The 22,279-nt window shown below is 31.7% G+C and overlaps 4 protein-coding genes across 4 annotated transcripts; 2 read left to right on the top strand and 2 right to left on the bottom strand.

Moving 5' to 3' along the window:
* Positions 1 to 5,096: 5,096 nt before the first annotated feature.
* Positions 5,097 to 5,516, bottom strand: LOC114925341 (uncharacterized). The gene has a single exon (XM_029292930.1). The coding sequence runs from the start codon at positions 5,514 to 5,516 to the stop codon at positions 5,097 to 5,099; it is 420 nt and encodes a 139-aa protein (XP_029148763.1).
* Positions 5,517 to 9,423: 3,907 nt separating this feature from the next.
* On the top strand, positions 9,424 to 10,714 carry LOC112774246 (protein RKD3-like). Its single transcript, XM_072233442.1, has 3 exons — positions 9,424 to 9,490; positions 9,597 to 9,955; positions 10,250 to 10,714. The coding sequence occupies exons 1-3, from the start codon at positions 9,424 to 9,426 to the stop codon at positions 10,712 to 10,714; spliced, it is 891 nt and encodes a 296-aa protein (XP_072089543.1).
* A 983-nt stretch (positions 10,715 to 11,697) lies between these two features.
* LOC112710224 (pentatricopeptide repeat-containing protein At3g47530) lies at positions 11,698 to 14,529 on the top strand. Its single transcript, XM_025762384.3, has one exon. It carries the CDS (start codon positions 12,000 to 12,002, stop codon positions 13,923 to 13,925), a length of 1,926 nt encoding a protein of 641 aa, XP_025618169.1. The 5' UTR covers positions 11,698 to 11,999; the 3' UTR covers positions 13,926 to 14,529.
* Positions 14,530 to 14,729: 200 nt separating this feature from the next.
* LOC112710233 (malate dehydrogenase, chloroplastic) lies at positions 14,730 to 16,600 on the bottom strand. Its single transcript, XM_025762395.3, has 2 exons — positions 16,423 to 16,600; positions 14,730 to 16,289 (listed from the first exon to the last, which is right to left on the bottom strand). Exon 2 carries the CDS (start codon positions 16,277 to 16,279, stop codon positions 15,041 to 15,043), a length of 1,239 nt encoding a protein of 412 aa, XP_025618180.1. The 5' UTR covers positions 16,280 to 16,289; positions 16,423 to 16,600; the 3' UTR covers positions 14,730 to 15,040.
* Between the last annotated feature and the right edge of the window lie 5,679 nt (positions 16,601 to 22,279).

Here is a 22,279-nt window from a genome sequence, read left to right as displayed (position 1 = left end):
ATTGGTCAGGTTGAACAACATTATTTAGCTACTAATCATTCTCATTTGCAATTAACTTATGTATTTTTAATTTTTTACCAAAATAATATATTTCTTAAAACTCTTAAGGCCTATTTGAAATAATAATTTCACAAAAAGAAAATTAAAAAGTAATTCATTAGGATTAACTCTCGGGAATTTACATTTTTATTTTTGACACCCTACATAGATGGACGCGTCTCATTCGTTGGATTCAAGAATGAATAGAAATAATCCATTACAAAAAAAAAAACTGCAATTAATGAAAGCCTTACTGAGTCGAGAGAATAACAATAACTAACTAGTAATTGCTAATAATTTGATCTGAAGGTTCTCAAAACCAAACAAGGCCTTATGCAAGTTTCGAACTGAATGGAGGAGGGTTGGACTAAAGGATCCAAACCAACACGCCACTCATGAAACTCGCAATAACTAACTAGTAATTGCTAATAAGTTAATTCTGACAAATACATGGATGAATAATGGTACTAGAATTTTTTTTGAAATACCGGAGTAGTTGTTACTTGTTAATAATCCATTAGTTATTACTTCCTCCATTTTTAAAATAAGCGCAAGTGAGATTTTACTACAAACAGTTATTTCATGCATTTAGAATGTTTAATTATTTTATTTTATTTTTATCCATAATAATTATATAATTTTAAGAAGAAAACAAGTGTAATCCAATTTATAAGGTAAAATATCATTTTTATTCCAAATGTTTGGAATAAATATTAAAATAGTCATTATTTTTTTTCCTATTTGTATACTGAATATTTTAAAAATGATTTAATTTTACCTTTCTTTTAATCTCATAAAAAACACAAATGGATAATGTACATCTTGTCAAACTCAAATTTTTTTCTGCAATTCAGTATTAAAAAAATATGGTTTCAAACACATGTAGAAACATCACAATGATGTGGAGTGAAGCAGACTGATGAGTCATTTATAAATTAATTTTTCTTTATTTTTTTTTTAAATTTTAGAATTTAGGTAATTTGTGCTAAAGAAAATATATATTTTTAGAGTATAATAATAACAAATTTTAAATTTTTATTGTATTTAATATATTAAAATATATAAAAAAGTTTATCTTTTCAATAATTTTTAGTAAAATATTTCTAATAATAGTTCTCTGATCTTAAAATATACTCTTAGCAAGACCCTAAATGTTATTGTTATTTTTTAACTATTTCTTAAAGTTATTTACAACAGTAGTAGTATCATATGGTCACTTTCCTACGTACAATATTTTTACGGGTGGAATAACATCAGTTTCATTTGAAACATTCAGGAGACAAATAAAACGATAGATATGTTAGGAATAATATTAATATTTATCCTAATCGTTTGGAACAAAAGTAATATTTTAATTCATATATATATATATATATATATATATATATATATATATATATATATATATATATATATATTTAAATTTCCAGTAATTTTATTTAATTATATAATTATTTGTTGTTATCAGAACATGTTTATTTATTGTCGTTTATCTTAAAACTATATATCTATTTTTTTATTTTAAGATAATTATTGTGAAACAGATAAAGAACAATATAAAAAGTATATTTGAATCAAATTATTATTTTTTTATTTCAATAATATTACGTGAGTAAGTTATTTTAATAATTAAATTCAATCAAGTTAGCTTAATAATTTTTTAGCATAATAAAAACTAATTAAATAAAAAAATGCATAAATTAAATTAGTTGAATTTAATTATAAAAATAATTTGTTCATCTAGTATATATATTTTTTAAGAAAATTAGTGAAAAGGATAGAGAACAAGATAAAAGTATATTTGAACCAAATTATTAATTAATGTGTTCTAGTTACGCATAGGTAGCAGATCGAATTACACATTTTGGGCTATAAATTAGAGGAGATTAATAGATTAATAGATATAATCATGGTACTTATCTAAAGCGTGAAAAACAGACCAAAGGGTCGTAACCCACCAATGTTTTTTAAAGATCAAAATCTTCCAAATGCAGCATGCACACAAGAAAGAGGATTTCCTGAGACAACTGTTTAATGCAATTCTACAACAGCACGGCACACGAGATGATAAAGTTCTAATTTCTTTCTTTTTTCAAATGATACATTAACACCGATCCATGTCATTACAACTATTGCACATAAATATAGTGTATTAGTATTTTTATTCCTAATATTACAAAAATATACATTTTTAAAATTATTGTTTATTTTATTTTAATAGTATAAATTATGCATGATATAAAAGATTTATAAAATCAAATTATATTTAAAAAAAAGTCGTAAATTGATAAAAAAATTTTGCTAAAAAGACCAAATTATCTATAAATAAAAAATTAAATAATAAGATTTTTAGTTATTATTTTTATATGAAAAATTTAATATTTTTATTAATAATTAATTTTAACATTTGTTATCTAAAATTTAAAATAATTTAAAGTATATACTTTTACATTTAATTAGGTGTTAAATTTGTTACATAAATAAAAATAATTAATTTTTATATTTATTATTCAAAATAATATTTTTCTCTCAATTATATACATAAAAGTATAATTAGATAGCAGCATAAAAAAATTCTACTAATAGTTATAAAATTAACTCAAAATTAATTTTTTTAAAACAATTGAATCTTGATTCTAACTTTTAATTATAACATTATTATTCTTTTCAAATTATATGTAATAAATATTTGAAAGAAGAGAAATGAAAATATAAATTAGAAAGATAAGCGGTAAAAATTTAAAACTAAATAAAAAACTAAAAAAATTGTATATAATAATAATAATAATATTTTTTATTTGAATTAGATTATTTTGTTAATTTTGTTTTTTGTAGAACAGAAAAGTAGAAAAAAATAAAAAATGAGAGAAAAGAGAAAAAAATAAAGATGAAGAATGAGAGTGAGAGCGAGAGTTTGATAATTTTGGAAGAAAAATTTTTATTTTAATTGTAATAAAAAAATATCAGATGACATATTTTGATTTGTCAAATTACTAATATAAAATATAAATTATATATAGAGTAAAAATGGTAGAGAGAAATAGAAAAATGGATGAGAGAATTTAGGAAGGAAATTTACTAATTTTAAAAAAAAATATTTTAATATATGATACATTTAATAGTAATATATGATACATGTGACACATTTGATTATTAAATTAGATAGTAATATATGATACATAATATAGGTATATTTCCATTTCAATTTTAATTTTAATATAATTAAAGAATATCATGTTACACATTTTTTTATTGTCAAATTAGTAATTAGTCATTGATATTAATAATGATATATAAAATAGATATAGTAGTTGAAAGAATGAGAGAGAAGAGAGAGAGAGAAAGGAAAAGTGAAGAGGGGAGAACTCTTTAATTTTGGTAGGAAAGATTTGATTTTAATTGTAATGAGGGAGTGACATGTGGTATATTTTGGTTGTAAAGTTAGTATGGAGGAGGGAAGAATTTTTTAATTTTAGAAGAAAATATTTAATTTCAATTATAATGAAAAAGTGACATGTGGTACATTTTGGTTGTAAAATTAGTAAAGAAGAGATGAAAATTCCTTAATTTTGGAAGAAAAGATTTTATTTTAATTATAATGAAAAAGTGACATATTATATATTTTGGTTATAAAATTAGAAGAATATAATAGATAATAGATGATAGTCTTAAAAATACACAAAAATATAAAATTTTATAATAGTCTTGCAAATAAGTATATAGGGTTTAGTTAAGGATTGATTGATTTTATTAATTGAGAAAAAATATAAAAATATATCAGATTTACATTTTTAATGTCTATTATATATTTATTTAAAATAAAAATTTAAAATTCAATAATAATCTTAATATATATTTTTGGGATATTTCTTAATTAAACCTTTATTATATAAATAATGAAAATACACATTAATTATTCATATATTATTTATGAAAATTTTCCCTTTAATTGGTATATGTCATGAGAATATTAATTTGTTAAATATATTCTGTGAGGCTTTTTTATTTTTCTTGCATATTTAATATATATTATTTAATTAAAATGTAAAGTTTTTATAGAAAATATTTATTTTTATATTTCTAAAAAACACTTGTGTGTCTCTCTCTATATATATAGAGGGTAAAATATAATCTCTCATTATATATTTTATAGGTAGAATAAAAAAAATAAAAAATAAAATATTCAAAAATAAGAGATCACACTTTTTTCTTCTTTCTTTATCTCATAAAAGGGGTAAAAAATGTAAACAAGCCAAGGAGAGAACAATTTGACACAAATAAGTCAAAGCAAAATCTAATTCATCAATCAACCAAAGCACATTTCTATGTAGTTCGAACCAACATGGTTCGAACTCACTTTCCACGTAATTCGAACCTACCATAGCCACATAATTCGAACCAGTTTGGTTTGAACTCTAACTTCATAATTCGAACCAATTAGGTTCGAATTACACTGAAAAAATAGTCACCAAGTAATTTGAACTAACATGGTTCGAATTACTCAGAATTCGTTCCACACAGCAATTTAAGTTACGAACATAGTTTTCGCATCATGTCTTAATAAAACTCGTACAGTTATTTATTCCGGTGTGTATTAGACATACATTTCATTTAAAACAGCAGAGACAGAATATATTCATTAACTAAAATCCCATTCAAAGTACATCGCACTAACGTTAGCAAATTCTATCAGCCACCAACTACAAGTAAGAAAACCGATAATAGTGGAATCTAAACGCAAAATTGAAATAACAAAAGTACCAAAGCCACCAATACACCTAATCATGTTCCCGTGTGTGCTCTGCTCCTCCGAACTGTGGGCAACTCTGACGTGTGTGGCCGGGCTACCGACAAAGCCCACATCTCTTTGGCAGGTTCGGATCTACCTCGTCCATATTGATCCGTATCTGAGTGGACCTTGGACGACCTTCTCTCGCACGCCTCTTATTGGGGTCAGGGATGACAGTCGGCCCGTCATATGGTGGCCAGAAACCCTCCGGAATGGGAGGTGTGAAACCCATCCGATACACACTGAAGACCGAACTAAGACGATACACCTAGTGGACGTAAGGCTCCCATGTAAGCCGTGAGTAGGCACAGCATGCCAGTGCGTGGGGACATGGGAAATGAAGTGCCTGGAAGTATCCGCAGTCACATGTGTGAGATGCAAGCGAGACTCTGTAGCTACCCAGTGAGAAAGAACCAGTCGGAGTTGTCTCTGCAACGGTGAACTCGGAGTTATTTCTGTCGTACACAGTAACCGTGAAGCACCTAGCCGTCTTCAAGTTGGCCTCAATACACTTCACCAAGTGCTGACTAAATTGTTGTCCGGATCCCATGTGCGCCTCAGCCTCTCTCCCTTTGCGAACAAATAATTCGGCCAACCTTCTGTATGTTGCCTTCAATAGCGAGCACACCGGAAGGTTTTTGACACCCTTGAGGATCGAGTTCACACACTCAGATATATTCATCGTCATGTGTCCGAACTGTCCAACTGTCCACCGACACGAACAGGGCTCGTCCTTAGGACTACAACAGTACCAGGCATCGTCAACTGGACTCCTAACACTCACCTTGGGAGCTCGTTGTACGACTCATCCCAGTCACCATAGATGAGGGCAACAGCCTTCTGCTTCGCCAACCAGACCCTCCTGTAAGTCGGCCTAAACCCAAAGTGTGTGGCGGTGGCATTTAGGAGCACCTTGATGCTGACGAATGCATCATCCCTAACCATTGGCATAATGAATGCTGATATCACATGGTAATCCAAACTCCTGTGGTCGCTGGAAATGGAGGTGACGAGACAAGTATGTGGTCCGTTGTAACGTTTGACCTCCCAAAGTATGTGGAGGGTACTGCTGCGTGCCAGAGCTAGAACCACCGCCCGCCCCAGCAGTCTCACTTGCTCCAACATCATCGCCACTGTCATCAGCAATCATATCCGGCTCGACATTATCGTTCTCTGAATCATCCAAGAATCCATCTCCAACCCCAGCCGGTGTAACACACTGTAAAGAGGTCCGCAGATATTCCCCTTCACCGACCTCTTCGCCTACACTGCCGTTGAGATCAACAGCGAACGAATGGGAGGCGACAGGTTGGACGGGTGGCTCGTACGCTGGGACGAAGGAAGATGCAACGGCAGGTTTGGAGCTAGAATCGGCTACTGTGGCTAAAGTGGTGGTATTCCAGTTCGAACCTCCGAGCTGGACACTGCGTCAACCAACTTTGCCAACAGTTCTGGTGTCCTCACCTCTGAAAACTGCCGGCGACAATGAAACATGACCTGCAAGTCCTCATCACTCCCGATCGTGAAACAATCATACTTTATGGTTTCCTGGAGCACCATGATTGGAATTCGATAAAAAAATACTTCTTAACCCGTTTCACACCTTCTAGACCAAGTTTCAGCAGTACAGAGCTAACAAGGTCCTCATACCTCGTCGTAGGCCTGACGATAATACAGAGAGGATTCTTATCAGTGAACTTCACACCGAAACGAGTTTTCCTCTTAATGGATCCTCTGTGGTGAACCAACACTATGAAACTCTCCACACTAGCCATCTTACTCCCCTCTAATGATAGCAACTCACGTTCACACCATATATATACAGGTCTGGTCCTCACTAATTCGAACCAGCCTAGTACGAAATATGGTCTGTGTAATTCGAACCAAGCTGGTTCAAATTACTTGAGGAGTGTAATTCGAACCTAATTGGTTCGAATTATGAAGTTAGAGTTCGAACCAAATTGGTTCAAATTATGTGGCTATGGGTTACAATGTGTAATTCGAACCTATTGGTTTGAATTACGTGGAAAGTGAGTTCGAACCATGTTGTTCGAACTACATAGAAATGTGCTTTGGTTGATTGATGAATCAGATTTTGCTTTGGCTTATTTGTGTAAAATTGTTCTCCCTTTGGCTTGTTTATGTTTTTTACCCTCATAAAAGTAATGCCCATAGTTTTTTTTTAATTATTCTACTAATTTTAAATAAAAAATAATTTAATAATAACTTTATAAAAATAAAAAAAAATTGCTTTTTATCTACGTTTAGAAATATTTATCATCGAACTTTTTTTATTAATTTATAAACATTTTAAAAGATAAGAGTAGTAAGATTGACTACTTAGCTTGTTTAAAAAATGAAGAGTTTAGTTTGTTTAACTATATTTTTGGAACGAAGACATATTATTATTTATCTCATAAATAAAAAAATAATAAAAAAATGACACCTCATTCTGTCCAAAATAATTATTTAATTATAATTAAACACACAAATTAACCCATTAAAAAATGATTAATGATATTTTGATTTTAGACAAAATTTAAGTGAATGTATAGAATTACCTTAATTAGTTATTTTATTATTACACTTCCACACTTTCGTTACTTGTTTAGTAATACTACTAGTAAAAGAAACTTTATTAATGTAAAACTTTTAATTATCAAACAAACAATTATTTTATTCGAGATAATAATAATAATAATAATAATAATAATAATAATAATAAAGATTTAGTTAAATTATGTCCTAAGAACACACTTTAAAAAAATAAAATAATAATTTTTTTTAATTTTAATGTATTTAATGTATTAAAAATATAAAAATATTTATTTTTTAATAACTTTTAATAATTGTTTTTCGATATACTTAAAATGTGTTCTTAAGATATATAATTAAAAAAACTCTAATAATAATAACAATAATTAAAATCAGTCATAAATACATAATAATATACATTAAAATATAAAATCTATATTAAAATATAAAATACATATTAAAAATGAGTTAAATTCACATGTATTTATACACAAATACATAATGATTAATTTTGGTAGTTGATTTTAGTATACAAATAATATTTTGTAATAATATTAATAAAGTAGAAATTCACATGGAGTTATCTTCGTATAAAGTTGATAGTTGAAAATCGTCAGATAATTTATCATGTTTAACTAGATTATCATTTAACAATTTTCAATTATCAAATTTATATAAAGGTAACGGTATGTGAGTAATCTTCTAATAATAATGTAGGGTTAACTACTAATTTAGTACTCGAAGATTTAGCTATTGACAAAAAGTTAAAGTTACTGAAAGATATTCTCGACAAAATAACCTCTAAGTGATCCGAAAATGCGACAAAAATAATCAATCATTATTATATTTTTTGTAAGTGACAAAACAATTTTTATATTTAATAAATGACTTATCTATTTGATTTTAATTTTTATGTCAACCTTTGAATAAATATTTAGAAGATGTACAAAAAAATTTATAACAAAACTTTATCTTTAAATTTTTTTATTTAAAAAAGGTTTATTTATCATGTGCTTTTTAAGGCATATGTTAAAATTACAAAATAAAAAAAATTCATTTAAAATATAAAATATTTAAATTTTTAATATATTTATTTTATATTCATTAAATAAAAATATTTAAATTTTCTACTAGCAATAAACTTATTATGTGCACTTATGACACATGCATGTTACCCAAACTTTTTTAAGAAACATGATAACTCACAATAATTTTTTTATAAAAAATTTATTTTACATAAAATTATCAAATTTTAAAAATAAAAAAATTATTTTTTAATAATAATTACAAAAATTTATATTAAAATCTGATCTCTAAAATCTTTTTAAAATATATATTTAATATCTAATTTTTTTATCGCATTTTTTATTTTTTTTTAAATTTATTTGTTGTTAGTATCGTTTAAGATTTATTTTGCCAGCAATATAAATTTTGTGAGTGTTATTTTAATAATTTACTCTAATGAAATAATATAAAAGCTAGGTTGAACCCAAATCTAATGGCTAAGATCAAAACAGGTTTGATTAGAATTATATATTCATGCAATTAATAAGATCCTTGTAACTCTCACAACTCATAAGCATAGCATTAAAAGCCATTTAACTGGTAGAAGGCTGCGCACTTTCTCCAAGTAATTACCCTCCATTATCACCCATTTATCATCATCATTATCATCATCATTCGTATATATATTGCCAACTTCTTTCTCTTCGTATCCCTCACTCACTCACTAATCACTATATTCCTCGCTTCATCAATTCTCTCCATCATCATCTTCTTCATGGCTTCTTGCAACTTCTTCAACCCTCAACAAATTGATGATCCTTTCCCACTTCCCACCCAATTTTCCGTATATGATTATGATTATTATTCTTTCTGGTAATCTATTTAGATTAACTCGTTACAAGTTACAACACTATACTATATATACTTTTCTTTTTGTGAATTATTTGCATTGCCACTGTGCTCTGCATTTATTCATTTTCAATTTATATTTCAGTGGAAACACTAACGAATATCCACCACTGGGATGTTGGGCACACGAGTTTTCAATACAAGACATGGAGTGTTACCCTTCACTTCCGTTTTATGAAACTCTTTCCATCGAGCCAATTTCAACTATTAAAGGTATATATATCACCATGATGAGTTTTAAGTTTTTATTTTTTGCTCATTAGATTCTTATACTATTATAGCTACTTATATTATACCATGTCCTTATATATATATGCAGACTATGACTTTTATGATATCAAGAAAGGGTTTTCTGTCTGGAACGAAGTGGATGCCGGCTTTGATTGTTCAGAAAAAGTTTCATCATCATCATTACTTTCCAACAAAAACAATGAAGAAGATAAGAGCATCCGGAGGGTTATGAATAAACGAGTTTGTAGAGAAGAGAGAAGTAGCAACAGTACGAAAATGTTATCAAGGAAGATGATATCGGAGTATTTCTACATGCCAATAACTCAAGCAGCGAAGGAACTTGATGTGGGCTTAACTCTTTTGAAGAAGAGATGCAGAGAGTTAGGGATTCGAAGGTGGCCTCATCGAAAACTTATGAGCCTTCAAACCCTCATCAATAATGTTCAGGTCCCTTCATTACTTCACATTATTCTATTCTATTCTTATATAGATGCAAATTCTAAAAGCTATTAAGAACATTCTTTTTTTTTTCATTTCTTTTTTTTTGTTACATTTTATGAACACATATATACTAATGTTTTGATGTTGATACCATGTTTTTGTGTTTTTATTATTTGAGGTATCAAATTAAAGATGATGTTGTATTGTTTACATATATTGGGGTTAATGTATTGTATAAACTAATTAAAAGTTTACATTATTATTATTATTATTAATCCTTTAATTATTGTAGTAATTAAGGATACTGATTCGTGCAACGTTTTGTTTTGGGGTGTGATGGGGGTATTGAAGGAGCTAGGGAAGGAAGAGGGGAGAGAGAGTGAAGAGAAGCTAAGGAATGCAATTGAGATATTAGAGAAGGAAAAGAAGCTTCTGGAAGAAATGCCTGATTTGCAACTTGAAGACAATACCAAAAGACTTAGACAAGCATGCTTCAAGGCTAATTACAAGAAGAGGAAGCTCATGATGGGTTGTACTTCAAATTCATCCATGGAATCTTCGTCTTCATCATCATATCATATTATTGGACATAATGCATTAAGAACAGCTAGTCAGAGTAACACAATGGGTGGTGTTAAATTTATTAGCTTTGATGATGATGAATATCATGAACGAGACATCAAATCTGTGTTGTCTTTGCCTTCTTTCTCCCACAACATTCAAATGTGTTCTAGCTATATGTTTAATCACCCAAGTGGTGAATGATCAATTGGAGAGTGGTGGTATTTTGTTTTGTTTTGTTTTGTTTTTTAATCTTTTTGGCCCTTTGTAAAGGAGGTGTTCTCGCTTATGGTTTGAATGAAGCACTTTTGATTTTCATTCTTCGTCTTTTAAGTTAGAATGAATTAAGTATTTTCATGGAACTATCTTTTGAAAGGAAATGAGTTCAATAGCATGAAAGAAAATTTAATCGTAAGAATTTTTTTTCTTTGGGTTAATTATTAGATGCTTCCTTTTCCTCCGCCATAAGATGAGTTCACTATATTGTTTCTATATTCTTTTAACAAAATAACAAAAAAATCAATAAGTGATCGTATTCCGTTAATTATAGAATTCTCTTAAAATCATTGCAATTTGTTTGAGTATCACTTAAAAATTGAAAATTTGTACTTTTCATTATTTTCACAGAGAAATATTGAAAATACACTTAATTTAGGTTTCTTTACTTTTATGTTAACTATTTCTTAACTATTTTTTTTACATCATCACAAAACCGCTTAAAAATTTTCATGAATGCAAATATATAATGGCAGAATGAGTATTTTTTATTTAATAAAATAGTATCTATAGTTTATAGGTATACCATTTTCAATTTTGCATGATATTCTTTATATCCTTCTCAAATAGTGTCGTTGGATAAAAGCTTTTCTAAATTATGCTATAAAATGATGAATTTTCACAATGTTAATCGATGGAAAGAAATAAATAAAATAGTAAATTTCACAATACAACGAGGAATGCTAATGCTCGGTAAAACTATGTTTATTTAAAGAGAAAATGAAGAAAAAAAAGAAAAAAATATTATTTTTTATTATTTAATTGAAAAAAAATTTAAAAAATAGATAAAAAAATTAATAAAATCTACTAATTTTTTATCTCTTTAATATTAAAAAAATTATTTTTTTATATTTTTAATATTATTCTTATTTTTTTAATATATTTTATAATAAAAAATAAAATTATTTTTTTATATATTTTTTTTAATTTTTTTTACCCAAATATATTTAAATAAAATAAAAAATTCGCTCAATTTTTTTTTTTCAACCAAACATAACCTAAATTTTGGGAGCGTTTACGAATGATAACCAATAGAAGGGAACAGGTGGTAAATAGAATTTAATTTTTTTTTCTTGTCATTTTAAAACAATATTATTATTAAAAATTTAGAAATATTAGATTTTTTACTTGGCGGCGTAGTCAGTTCCCTTCCCTGTTTCTACTATTCTGTTCTTCAATCTTGAGAGCTTGAAATCTTTGCTAGATTCCGCAAATGAAACAAGTTGTGTTCTTCCACAACCCTTGGCTCCTTGCAGCGCCAAATCCCCAACGTCTCTCTCTTTCACTTTCTTCTTTTATTGCCATTCATCTTCTTCATCACACCACCAACCCACCGGAGCAACCTCCCCCGAATTTATGGTTACCTCCTTTTCAGCAAAGTAAACATGACCAACCAACACCCATCATGGAGTTGGTCATTTCCGCCATAAAATCTGCTTCTCACAAGACCCATCTTCTTCAATTACACGCTCATATTCTCCGCACATCTCTTGCTGAACACCCTGCAGTTTCTCTTCACTTCTTGAACCGTGTTGCTCTCTCTGGCCCATTGCAGGACCATAGCTATTCCCACCGTTTCTTCCAGAGCTTTACTTCCCCTTTTGTTTCTCATTACAATACCATGATCAGGGCCTCTTCTATGAGCGATTCACCCCAAAAAGGTCTCTTATTGTATCGAGATATGAGGAGAAGAGGTGTTTCTGCAGACCCATTATCTTCCTCTTTTGCTATTAAGTGTTGTATCAGGTTCCTGTGTCTTTTTGGAGGGGCACAGGTTCATTGCAATGTCTTCAAAGATGGACACCAATCAGATAGCCTTTTGCTCACTTCTCTCATGGACTTGTATTCACAGTGTCAGCAATGTCATGATGCATGCAAGGTGTTTGATGAGATTCCCCAGAGGGATACCATTGCTTGGAACGTCATGATCTCTTGCTTAATTCGTAATAAACGGAGTCGGGATGCTCTGAATTTGTTTGATGCCATGCAGAGCTCAAAGTATGAATGTGAACCTGATGATGTTACTTGTTTGCTTCTTCTTCAAGCTTGTGCTCATTTGAATGCCTTGGAATTCGGTGAACGAATTCATAGATACATCATGGAACATGGTTATGGTGCTGCTCGCAATTTGTCTAATTCTCTGATATCTATGTATTCTCGGTGTGGTAGTTTAGATAAGGCTTATGAGGTATTCAAGGGAACTTGCAATAAAAGTGTGGTTTCATGGAGTGCGATGATTTCTGGTTTGGCAGCTAATGGATATGGGATAGAAGCAATTGAAGCATTTCAAGAGATGCAGAGATTGGGGATTTGTCCTGATGATCAGACATTCACTGGAGTGCTGTCTGCTTGCAGTCATTCTGGATTGGTTGATGAGGGGATCTCATTTTTCAACCGCATGAGTCGAGAGTTTGGGATTACACCCAACATTCATCATTATGGCTGCATGGTTGATCTCTTCGGTCGCGCTGGTTTACTTGATAAGGCCTATCAACTGATTACCTCAATGGCTGTGAGGCCAGATTCAACAATATGGAGGACCTTGCTTGGAGCTTGCAGAATTTATGGCAACGTTACACTTGGCGAACGAGTTATTGAACACTTGATTGAATTGAAGGCTCAAGAAGCCGGGGATTATGTTTTGCTCCTGAATATTTATTCTTCAGCTGGTCACTGGGACAAGGTAGCAGAAGTGAGAAAACTTATGAAAGAAAAATCAATCCAAACAACACCTGGTTGTAGCACAATTGAGTTGAAAGGAACAGTACATGATTTTGTTGTCGATGATGTTTTGCACCCAAGAAAAAGCGAGATTTATAAGACGCTGAATGAGATCAATAAGCAGCTGAAGATTGCAGGTTATGTTGTTGAGCCTTCATCTGAGTTACATAAGATAGATGACGAAGAAAAGGGTTATGTGCTCGCTTATCACAGTGAAAAATTGGCTGTTGCTTTTGGGGTTCTTGCTACTCCACCAGGCACAACACTGAGAGTGGCCAATAATCTCCGACTATGTGTTGATTGCCACAATTTCCTGAAAACATTTTCCTGGGTTTACAACCGTGATGTGGTCCTTAGGGACCATAATCGGTTTCACCACTTCCGTGGAGGGCTCTGCTCCTGTAATGATTATTGGTAAAGGTAACCCTTGAGCTTGTCATAGGTTTGCAAAACCAAACACTAATTTTGTGAAGTTTCTCTAAAGACACACTTCAAATGGAGCACTCCCCTCAAGGCAAGTTTTCTGAAACCAAACGGCAAACACCACCTTTAGCAAAGCTTTGCCTCTGATGCAGATATGGTTGGCTTTATTCAGAACTAAGCACCATTCACTTGTTAGTCTATAAAACCAAGGGGCTTATCTGAATTTGTCTCAAGCTGTTGAGTTGATCACTTTGTATATGACTGTCCTATTAAGTGATGCACATGGTGAAGATATTGGATACTTGCCACTCAGACATGAAGGAGGATATTTGTGTTTGCCACTTGATGGGTTTGGTAGTGGCATTTTCGAGATATTTTGTTCATACTGAGGATGTTTATCTAGGATTTGTCTACATAAAGAAGAGGTTATTATTAGACATGCAGCAAGGAAGGCGTCTCCAGTGTTGTATTTTGAGTACCTCTTAATCAACTTTTGAATGATTATGACTATATTCAACAAACAATTTTTCTTTTAGCAAGTCCATACAGTTATGGAAACGTAACAGCAATAAATCAATGGTCCTACTATTATTCTCAAATGATTTTCTGCACATTTACTGTTTTGAGTGAAATTCCAAGTACACAGGAAATATCTGAGCATAGCCCTTACAAAAATTTTAATTGACCTAATATTGATCATTAGCCTTCAAGTTGATCAAAGTAAGCATAACTTTTTGAAATGTCTCCCAGCCTTACTATTCAAAAACACAATGAGAAATTAAAACTTCAAGTGTACCAATTTTACATGATAACAATGATATATTTTGATATTTTTTGATATTTCTGACAAAAAAACTAGAGCACAATTCAGTAACAGGAATGGAAACTCACTCCCTATCTACCAATAGGGCTGGAAGCAGAATTGATAGTATGGAAAATTTTGCATTCCAAGTCCTGAATGCAGTATGATTCTACAATGAAACCCTCAACCTAACTTCTCTAAGAAGTATTTATGCTCAAAGAAAGAAACCCATAATACCTTGAGAAACAACCTTTTGATTTTCTATTCTAAGGGACAACAGAGACTAAATGCTTTGATAAATTAAAGGTTTAAGCAGCAACTGTTTGCTTCTGAGCAAAAGCAATCCCCTTTTCGATGCTGGCCTTAAGTTCCGGCTTAAGTGCTTCCAAAGCCTTCTGTTCATATTCAGTCAACCCTTGGAGATCAGATGGAACCAAAGCCTCAACTCCTTTCCGGCCGAGTTTGACCCTTGAAGCAAAAAATGGAAGCTCAGTCAGGTCTGATTGTACAAACGAGCACTCATACACGTCCCCATCTCCATCCAGAGCACGAAGAGAGGACTCAACGAATCTAGCAGCCGCATATGCCATAGATAGAGTAGCAGATCCGGCACCAGCCTTTGCTTCAACAACTTCTGTTCCTGCATTCTGAATCCTAACAGTTAACTCTTCAATCTCTTCATCAGTGAAACTCGCGGAGGGCTTTGTCTTCGACAGCAGGGGAAGTATGGTAATCCCAGCATGGCCCCCAACAACAGGGACATCAACATCAATCAGCTTCAGGTTCTTCCTTTGAGCAACAAATGTGTTCGCCCTGACAACATCCAAGGTAGTAACACCAAAGAGCTTCTTAGGATCATACACACCCTTCTGCTTCAGAACCTCGGCCGCAATAGGCACCGTGGAGTTCACCGGATTACTGATGATGTGAATAAAAGCACCGGGGCAATTATCAGCCACAGCCGAAACCAAGTCCCTAACAATGCCGGCATTGATGTTGAAAAGGTCGTCGCGAGTCATCCCTGGCTTCCTTGGAACTCCAGCGGGGATAACAACAACATCAACCCCTTTCAAACAGTTAGCCAACTCAGCAGCTCCGGTGAAATCCCTGACCTGCGAAGGCGTGTTGCAGTGGCTGATGTCAGCAGCAACACCCTTGACATTGGCAATATCATAAAGGTGTAAATCAGAAACAAGCGGGGACATCTTGATGAGCAGAGCGAGAGGCTGGCCAATCCCTCCGGCGGCACCGAGAACGGCGACTCTGAACGATGCCTGAGGCTGAAGATTGTAGTGGATAGTCCTGTCTTGCGTTTGTGCCTTGGATGCAAAAGATGCTCGGAGGGCGAAAACGGTTTCCTTGCCGGAGAACGATAATTGGGACTCCAATGTGACGGAAGATGAAGCCTTGAGGCCGCAGAAGTTCTTGAGGGGGTTCTGCGAGTTAAACCTAAGTCCTCCGAGAGGCTTCGATTGAGGGAGGGAGGTTCCTCTATGGGCAGTTCCAACGGTGAAGGTAGGCGCTGTTGCTGAAGCCGCCGCCGCCATTTGAAGCTTCCTGAAACAGACAAAACGCAACAATATATTATTCCAATAATAGAATCGTCAGAAAGGCGTAAAACATGGAATCGATAAAGGGAGGGTAAAAGAAATCAGATCTGGAGTGAGGAAAATGAGATCTGAGAGCGTACCTGGGAATCGAAGTGAAGAAGGTGAAAGTTGAGATTGTAATTTTAAGAAGGAAGCTGGGGTTTGGAATTTCCGCCTATGGTTCTTTCTTCGTGCTTAACGATACCGGATTCTTGGCTAATAGTATGGTATGCAATATATATATATACACCCTGTTCCGTCACCAACCACAAAAATGCTATTTTCAAAAGTATTATTTAGTGTGTGTTTGGATTTACGTTGGACAAATTGGAGTTTGAATAAAAGTAATTTTGTAGAATTAATTTTAGGTAGAAGTGAATTACATAATTTATGTTTGATAATTTTTACTAAAATTAATTTTAATAAAATAAATATTATTTGGATAATATTAGTTAAAATTACTTTTAGATAAATAATTAATTAATTACTAAAAAAATATAATATTAAATTATAATATTATTTTTTAAGTATATTTAATTTTTTATATTTTTTTAGTATATTTTATATAGTATTTTTTTATAATACTTTGTTTTAGTATATTATAATTTTTTATTATTATAATAAAAATTAATATTTATTTATGAAACTAAAAATAACATAAAAATTGACAACTTTTTAAATATTTTTTATAGTAAAAATTAATATTTATTTATTAAATTAAAAATAATATATAAAATAACATATTTTAGTACTCTTTTTAAATATTTTTAATAATTTTATTTTTATTATTATTTTAGGTTTTAATTTTTTACAAGTTATATTTTTATTATTATTTATAATTAATTTTTTATTTAATTTATTATTTTTAATAAGAACAATAATACATATTATAAAAAATTAAAATAGTAAATAGTGCACAAAAATTAGAATAATTATTTTAATATTCTCAGTATTTATTTAAAAAAATTATGGAAAAACCAATAATAACCAACAACAAACTTAAACGTAGGTTGAATAAACGCAAAAGGTATAATTTCTTGTTTCTAGTAAACGAATTTTTGGGATGCAAAATTCCGTTGGCGTTTAGAAAAGAAAAGTTGACAAACATAAAAGATCAGCGTTCAAAGCATTCAAACCCACTTTTATCTTCTCCAACGTGATTCACAAACACACCCTTAGTCACTAAAATTAAACGGTAAAATCTGTTGTATATAGTTTAATTATTTTTAATATATATTTTATATTTTAATATATATTTTATATTTGTTATTAATTTTAATATATACCTAATATAATTAAATTAATTTACCTTATTTTTTACTTAGAATATGGATTTGAACAGGATCCATATGATAACACAAAAATATTAAACTATAAAAATTAAGGTTCAAATCAATTGATCAATTAGTTAAATTGTGAACAGTTAAAGATTCTGATTCGGTCAGAAATCAAAATCGTCTATTCTAAAATCAATCACTATTGGACTGTTAAATTGGTCAGAAATCGTCCGATCAAATCGAATTGGAATCGGTTGATTTTCACATTTTGCACCAAAATGACACTAGTTTGTGCTTTAAAAAAAAAGAAAAAAGATAAAACAGAAACTCTAATGACCTAATTCTCTTCCCCTTTTATTGAGCAATGAGCACTCATTCACTCACAACTACTAGCAACAGCATCAAGCTCCTCCATCACTCCGTCAATTGCTCCGTTTAGCTACTGCCTTTTTCACTACTATCATCTTCACCACTATTCGAAGTCACCCTCCACTTGTTCTCGTCACTCCGTCATTCTCGTCCACTATCATCTCCTCACTTTGGCACTTGCTCTTGTCTCGCGTCATTCCTCCATCGTGCAAAGTCATTGTTTTGCCGCGCCAGCTCTGTTCCACCACACTCTAGCCCTTCTCTACTTCAGCCATCCAGTTTTCTCTCTGTGCTCTAGAAGGTATTCTTCTTAAGATTGTTAATATGTGATTTTTTATTTATTTTTTTAATTATTGTTGTCATTACTCTGGTTTGGTTTAGCATTGTCAATGATGTTGATGATGTTCTTGAATCTTGATTCTTATATTGTGTGGTTCTATTGTTAATTTGTTATGGCTCTGTTGTTATAATGACTGATTTTCTTTGATTCTGTTATGGATTTATGATTCTGTTGTAAATTTTTTTGGTTGTGTACCTCTTGTTGTCATTCCTCTAGTTTGGTTTAGGATCGTCGATGATGTTCTTGTATCTTGATTATGATATTTTGTGGTTTTATTATTAATTGTTATGGTTCTGTTGTTATAGTGACTAATTTTCTTTGATTCTGGTATGGACTTATGGTTCTATGGTGAATTTTTTTTTTGGTTGTATATCTATTGAGGTTGGCATTTTATGATTGGTTGTTTCTTTTATTATTTGACTTTTGAGTTTGTTTTTAGACGAGATTATAATGTTGTGGTTGTATAATACTTTTAATTTAGATGATATTTTGAAATTTATATTAGTCTATAGTTATGTTTTAGTATGTTTATTTATATTTTATTTATCATTTTATTATAAAATAATTTTTTTGTTGAACCACGATTAAATTGGTTGAACTAATAACTAGAGTGATTCATTGACGAGTTCAATATTCAGAACCTTGACAAAAATGCATCCGAAAATGTTTTCGGATTTTATTATCAACAAAAATACTTTTAAATAATTTTAAAAAGTACCAAAAATAGTCAACTATAATTAGAGATATACTCCTTTAATGAAAGAACATAATGTGGCTCACTTACCAATATCAAAATTTCATTTGCCATATAAAAAGTTTTATTTGTTACATTACTATTTTCTGTTAATGTAAAACGTCTCAGTTCACATGTATATATATTTTGTCACATTTTAAAATAATTTAAAGATATTTTTATCGATAATAAAATTTAAAAATATTTTTATTAATAAAAAATAATTTAGGTATATTTTTGGGTGTTTATCCAAAACATAATATACAATTAATTAAATTAACTTAGTTAAGAAGAATTTCATAACTTCAATATGTTTCAATTATTTCGTGTGATTATTTGAAAATGGACAATTACTTATTTGCAAACGAATATCATTATTCATTGCACATTTAATATTAAAAATAAAAAAGAAAAAATGGATTATCACTAAACTCTCGCAAAATTATAATTTTGATGTAAATTTTTGCAGTTATTCTAAAAGAAATAGGATATTTTTATTTTTAAAATTTGATAATTTTATATTAAATATATATTGTTTTAATTTTAATTGTGATTGACCAAATTTTTTTAAAAAATAAAAAGAAAAAATTAGAGATTAACTTTTATTCTGAATTTTTTTGTGCATCTTCTAAATATTTATTCAAATATTGCCACAAAAATTTAGATCAAATAGACAAATCATTTGCTAAATATAAAAACTTTTGGTGGATTATTTTTTCTAATATGGAGAGTTTGTTGGTATTTTTAGTGGAAATAGGTATTTTGGTGTATTTGTATGTTGGTGGACATGTCAGGCATGCAGCACCAACACATGAGGACATACTGATGCAGCATGTGGATGGCGAGTTAACACCACGTAGGGGCATGTTGCTGACACCACGTGGGGGCATGTTGCTGACATGTCATTGTATGATTCGAGGGCAGCTTCAACACGTGGGGGCGTGTTGATGATGTGTCGAAATGTGATTCAAGGGCAGCTTCAACACATGGGGCGTGTTGCTAACATGTTGCTTTGTGATTCGATGGCGATGCAACATGTGGTGTGCATGTTGAGTGCTTTCTTTATATAAGGGCAAATTCAGTACCATTTCATTGCGAAGAAATGAGTTGTTTGAGTGTATTTCTGGTGTGATGGAGGGTACTGCAAACTTGATAATGTATCGCAACAGTGAGATTATATATAATACTCATGAGGAAGTAAAGTTTGTGTGTCAGAATTCATTTTCGTTTGTGGTTCCATGCACCATGACGTTCATGGAGCTTCAGAATGGTCTCTGTCAAAGCATGAAAAACGGTATGTTGAGGAGAGTGAGTAGTATTCTGTATTAGAATCCTGTTATAGTCTTTGATGGTCTAATACAGTTTGATATTATGCCGATCATTAACAAAGCGAGTATGGAGAATATATTCTATATTCAATGGCAGACTCAGGTGCAACAGCCACAGATTGAGTTTTATATTGACTTTGAAAATGTAGAGGCAAATGAGATTCAAAATGATTCAGATATAGTGGATGATAGAGCTGCAGTGTACGAAAGAATGAACAGTTACAACGAAGAAGACTTCGAAGCTACTTATGAAGCCAGCGATGAAGACGAGAATGGTGATGTGGGAGTTGAGGCAGCAATGGAGAGTGTAGTGGTTTCTTCCGCAGTTAGTCAACCGATGGACATTCCATCTTTTATGCGTAATTTGAATTTTGACACGATGCATGCATCGGAGTTCCCAGAATATGCAAACATAGGTACGTGTGATGAGTGAATAATATATTTTTCTTAATTTATATTTTGGATGGATCAATGAATGATGATTTTTGCTTTCTATAGGTGTTGCTAATCCTGAGGACGGAGAGTTCAGGATTGAAATGGAATATAGTTCTAGAAAGTCGGTCGTTGCAGCAATTAGAGGTTATACTATCTCTATAGGAATCGACTACAATGTGTATGAGTCTGAACCATAGACGTTCTATGCAAAATGCAAGACGTATGGGTGTGGGTGCAATTGATTAATCCGAGCCAGCTTGATACGAAAAAAAGGTTGTTGGGAGATACGCAGATACAACGGTAGGCACACGTGCACCATGAGAACGATTTCACATGATCATTCCAAGTTAGACTCGGATACAATTGCTGAGGCTATAAGGCCATTGGTTGAGACTGACCCGTCCATCTAGGTAAAAATCTATAATTGTGAAAGTCTAGTCAAGGTTCAACTACACTATCAGTCACCGCATATTTTGAAGTTTCATCCCGTGCATTAGAGCTTTCAAGAATTGCAAGCCTCTAGTTCAAGTTGACGACACACACCTTTATAGAAAATACAAAGGTGCACTTTTGGTTGTTGTAGCACAAGATGGTAACCAGAACATTGTGCCTATCGGTTTTGTCCCAGTGGAGGGGGAGACCGCTGATGCGTGGCACTTTTTTCTGAGTAATTTACAAAGGCATGTTGTTAGAAGAGATGGTGTGGGTATAATCTCAGACCGACATGAGTCAATCCAAACAACAATAAATCGTTTCAGAGGTGATTGAAAACCTCCATGAGCATGGTGGATGTTTTGTATTAGACACATCAGTAGCAACTTCTTAAGGGCATTCAAAGTTTCTCACTTGCAAAAGTTTGTGGTCAACATTGGATATTCAAGGACGGTGGAGGAGACATCAACTATAAGAGGTTGCAAGTGCAAGGTGAGGCATATGTCTGGTGGTGTGATGCCATTGGAATTAGAAATTGGGTATTAGCATTTGACGAGGAACATCGATGGGGCCACATGACGATAAACCTTGTCGAGTGCATTAATTCAGTTCTAAAGGATGCCCGAAACCTCCCTGTATTGGCGCTTGTCCGAGCAACATATTATTGCTTAAACGAGCTATTTACGCATAAGAGTGCTGAGGCTCACGATTGCAAGTGGGCTGGATTTACTTTCTCTGCTTTTGCACAACAGCAGATAGAAGCAAATATGCAACGTGTTGGAAATATAGTTGTGCACCAGTTTGGTAGACGAAACGAGGTGTTTGAGGTGTGTAATGCCTAATGGAAAGTTGTTGGCAGTTGATCTTGCACGACGGACGTGTGACTGTGGGCACTTTCAAGTGGAACGACTACCATGTTGACATGTTATTGCTTACTGTGCCAACCAGAAGTACCTCGAATGGTAGTTGTATGTGAATGATGTGTACATGATAACGGAGGTTCATAAGGTCTACAGATTTGAGATCGTACCATCAGGTGATCCA

Source organism: Arachis hypogaea, chromosome 1, assembly GCF_003086295.3.
Source record: "Arachis hypogaea cultivar Tifrunner chromosome 1, arahy.Tifrunner.gnm2.J5K5, whole genome shotgun sequence".
NCBI classification, from domain to species: Eukaryota; Viridiplantae; Streptophyta; class Magnoliopsida; order Fabales; family Fabaceae; genus Arachis; species Arachis hypogaea.
This window is presented reverse-complemented; position numbering and strand designations above follow the sequence as displayed.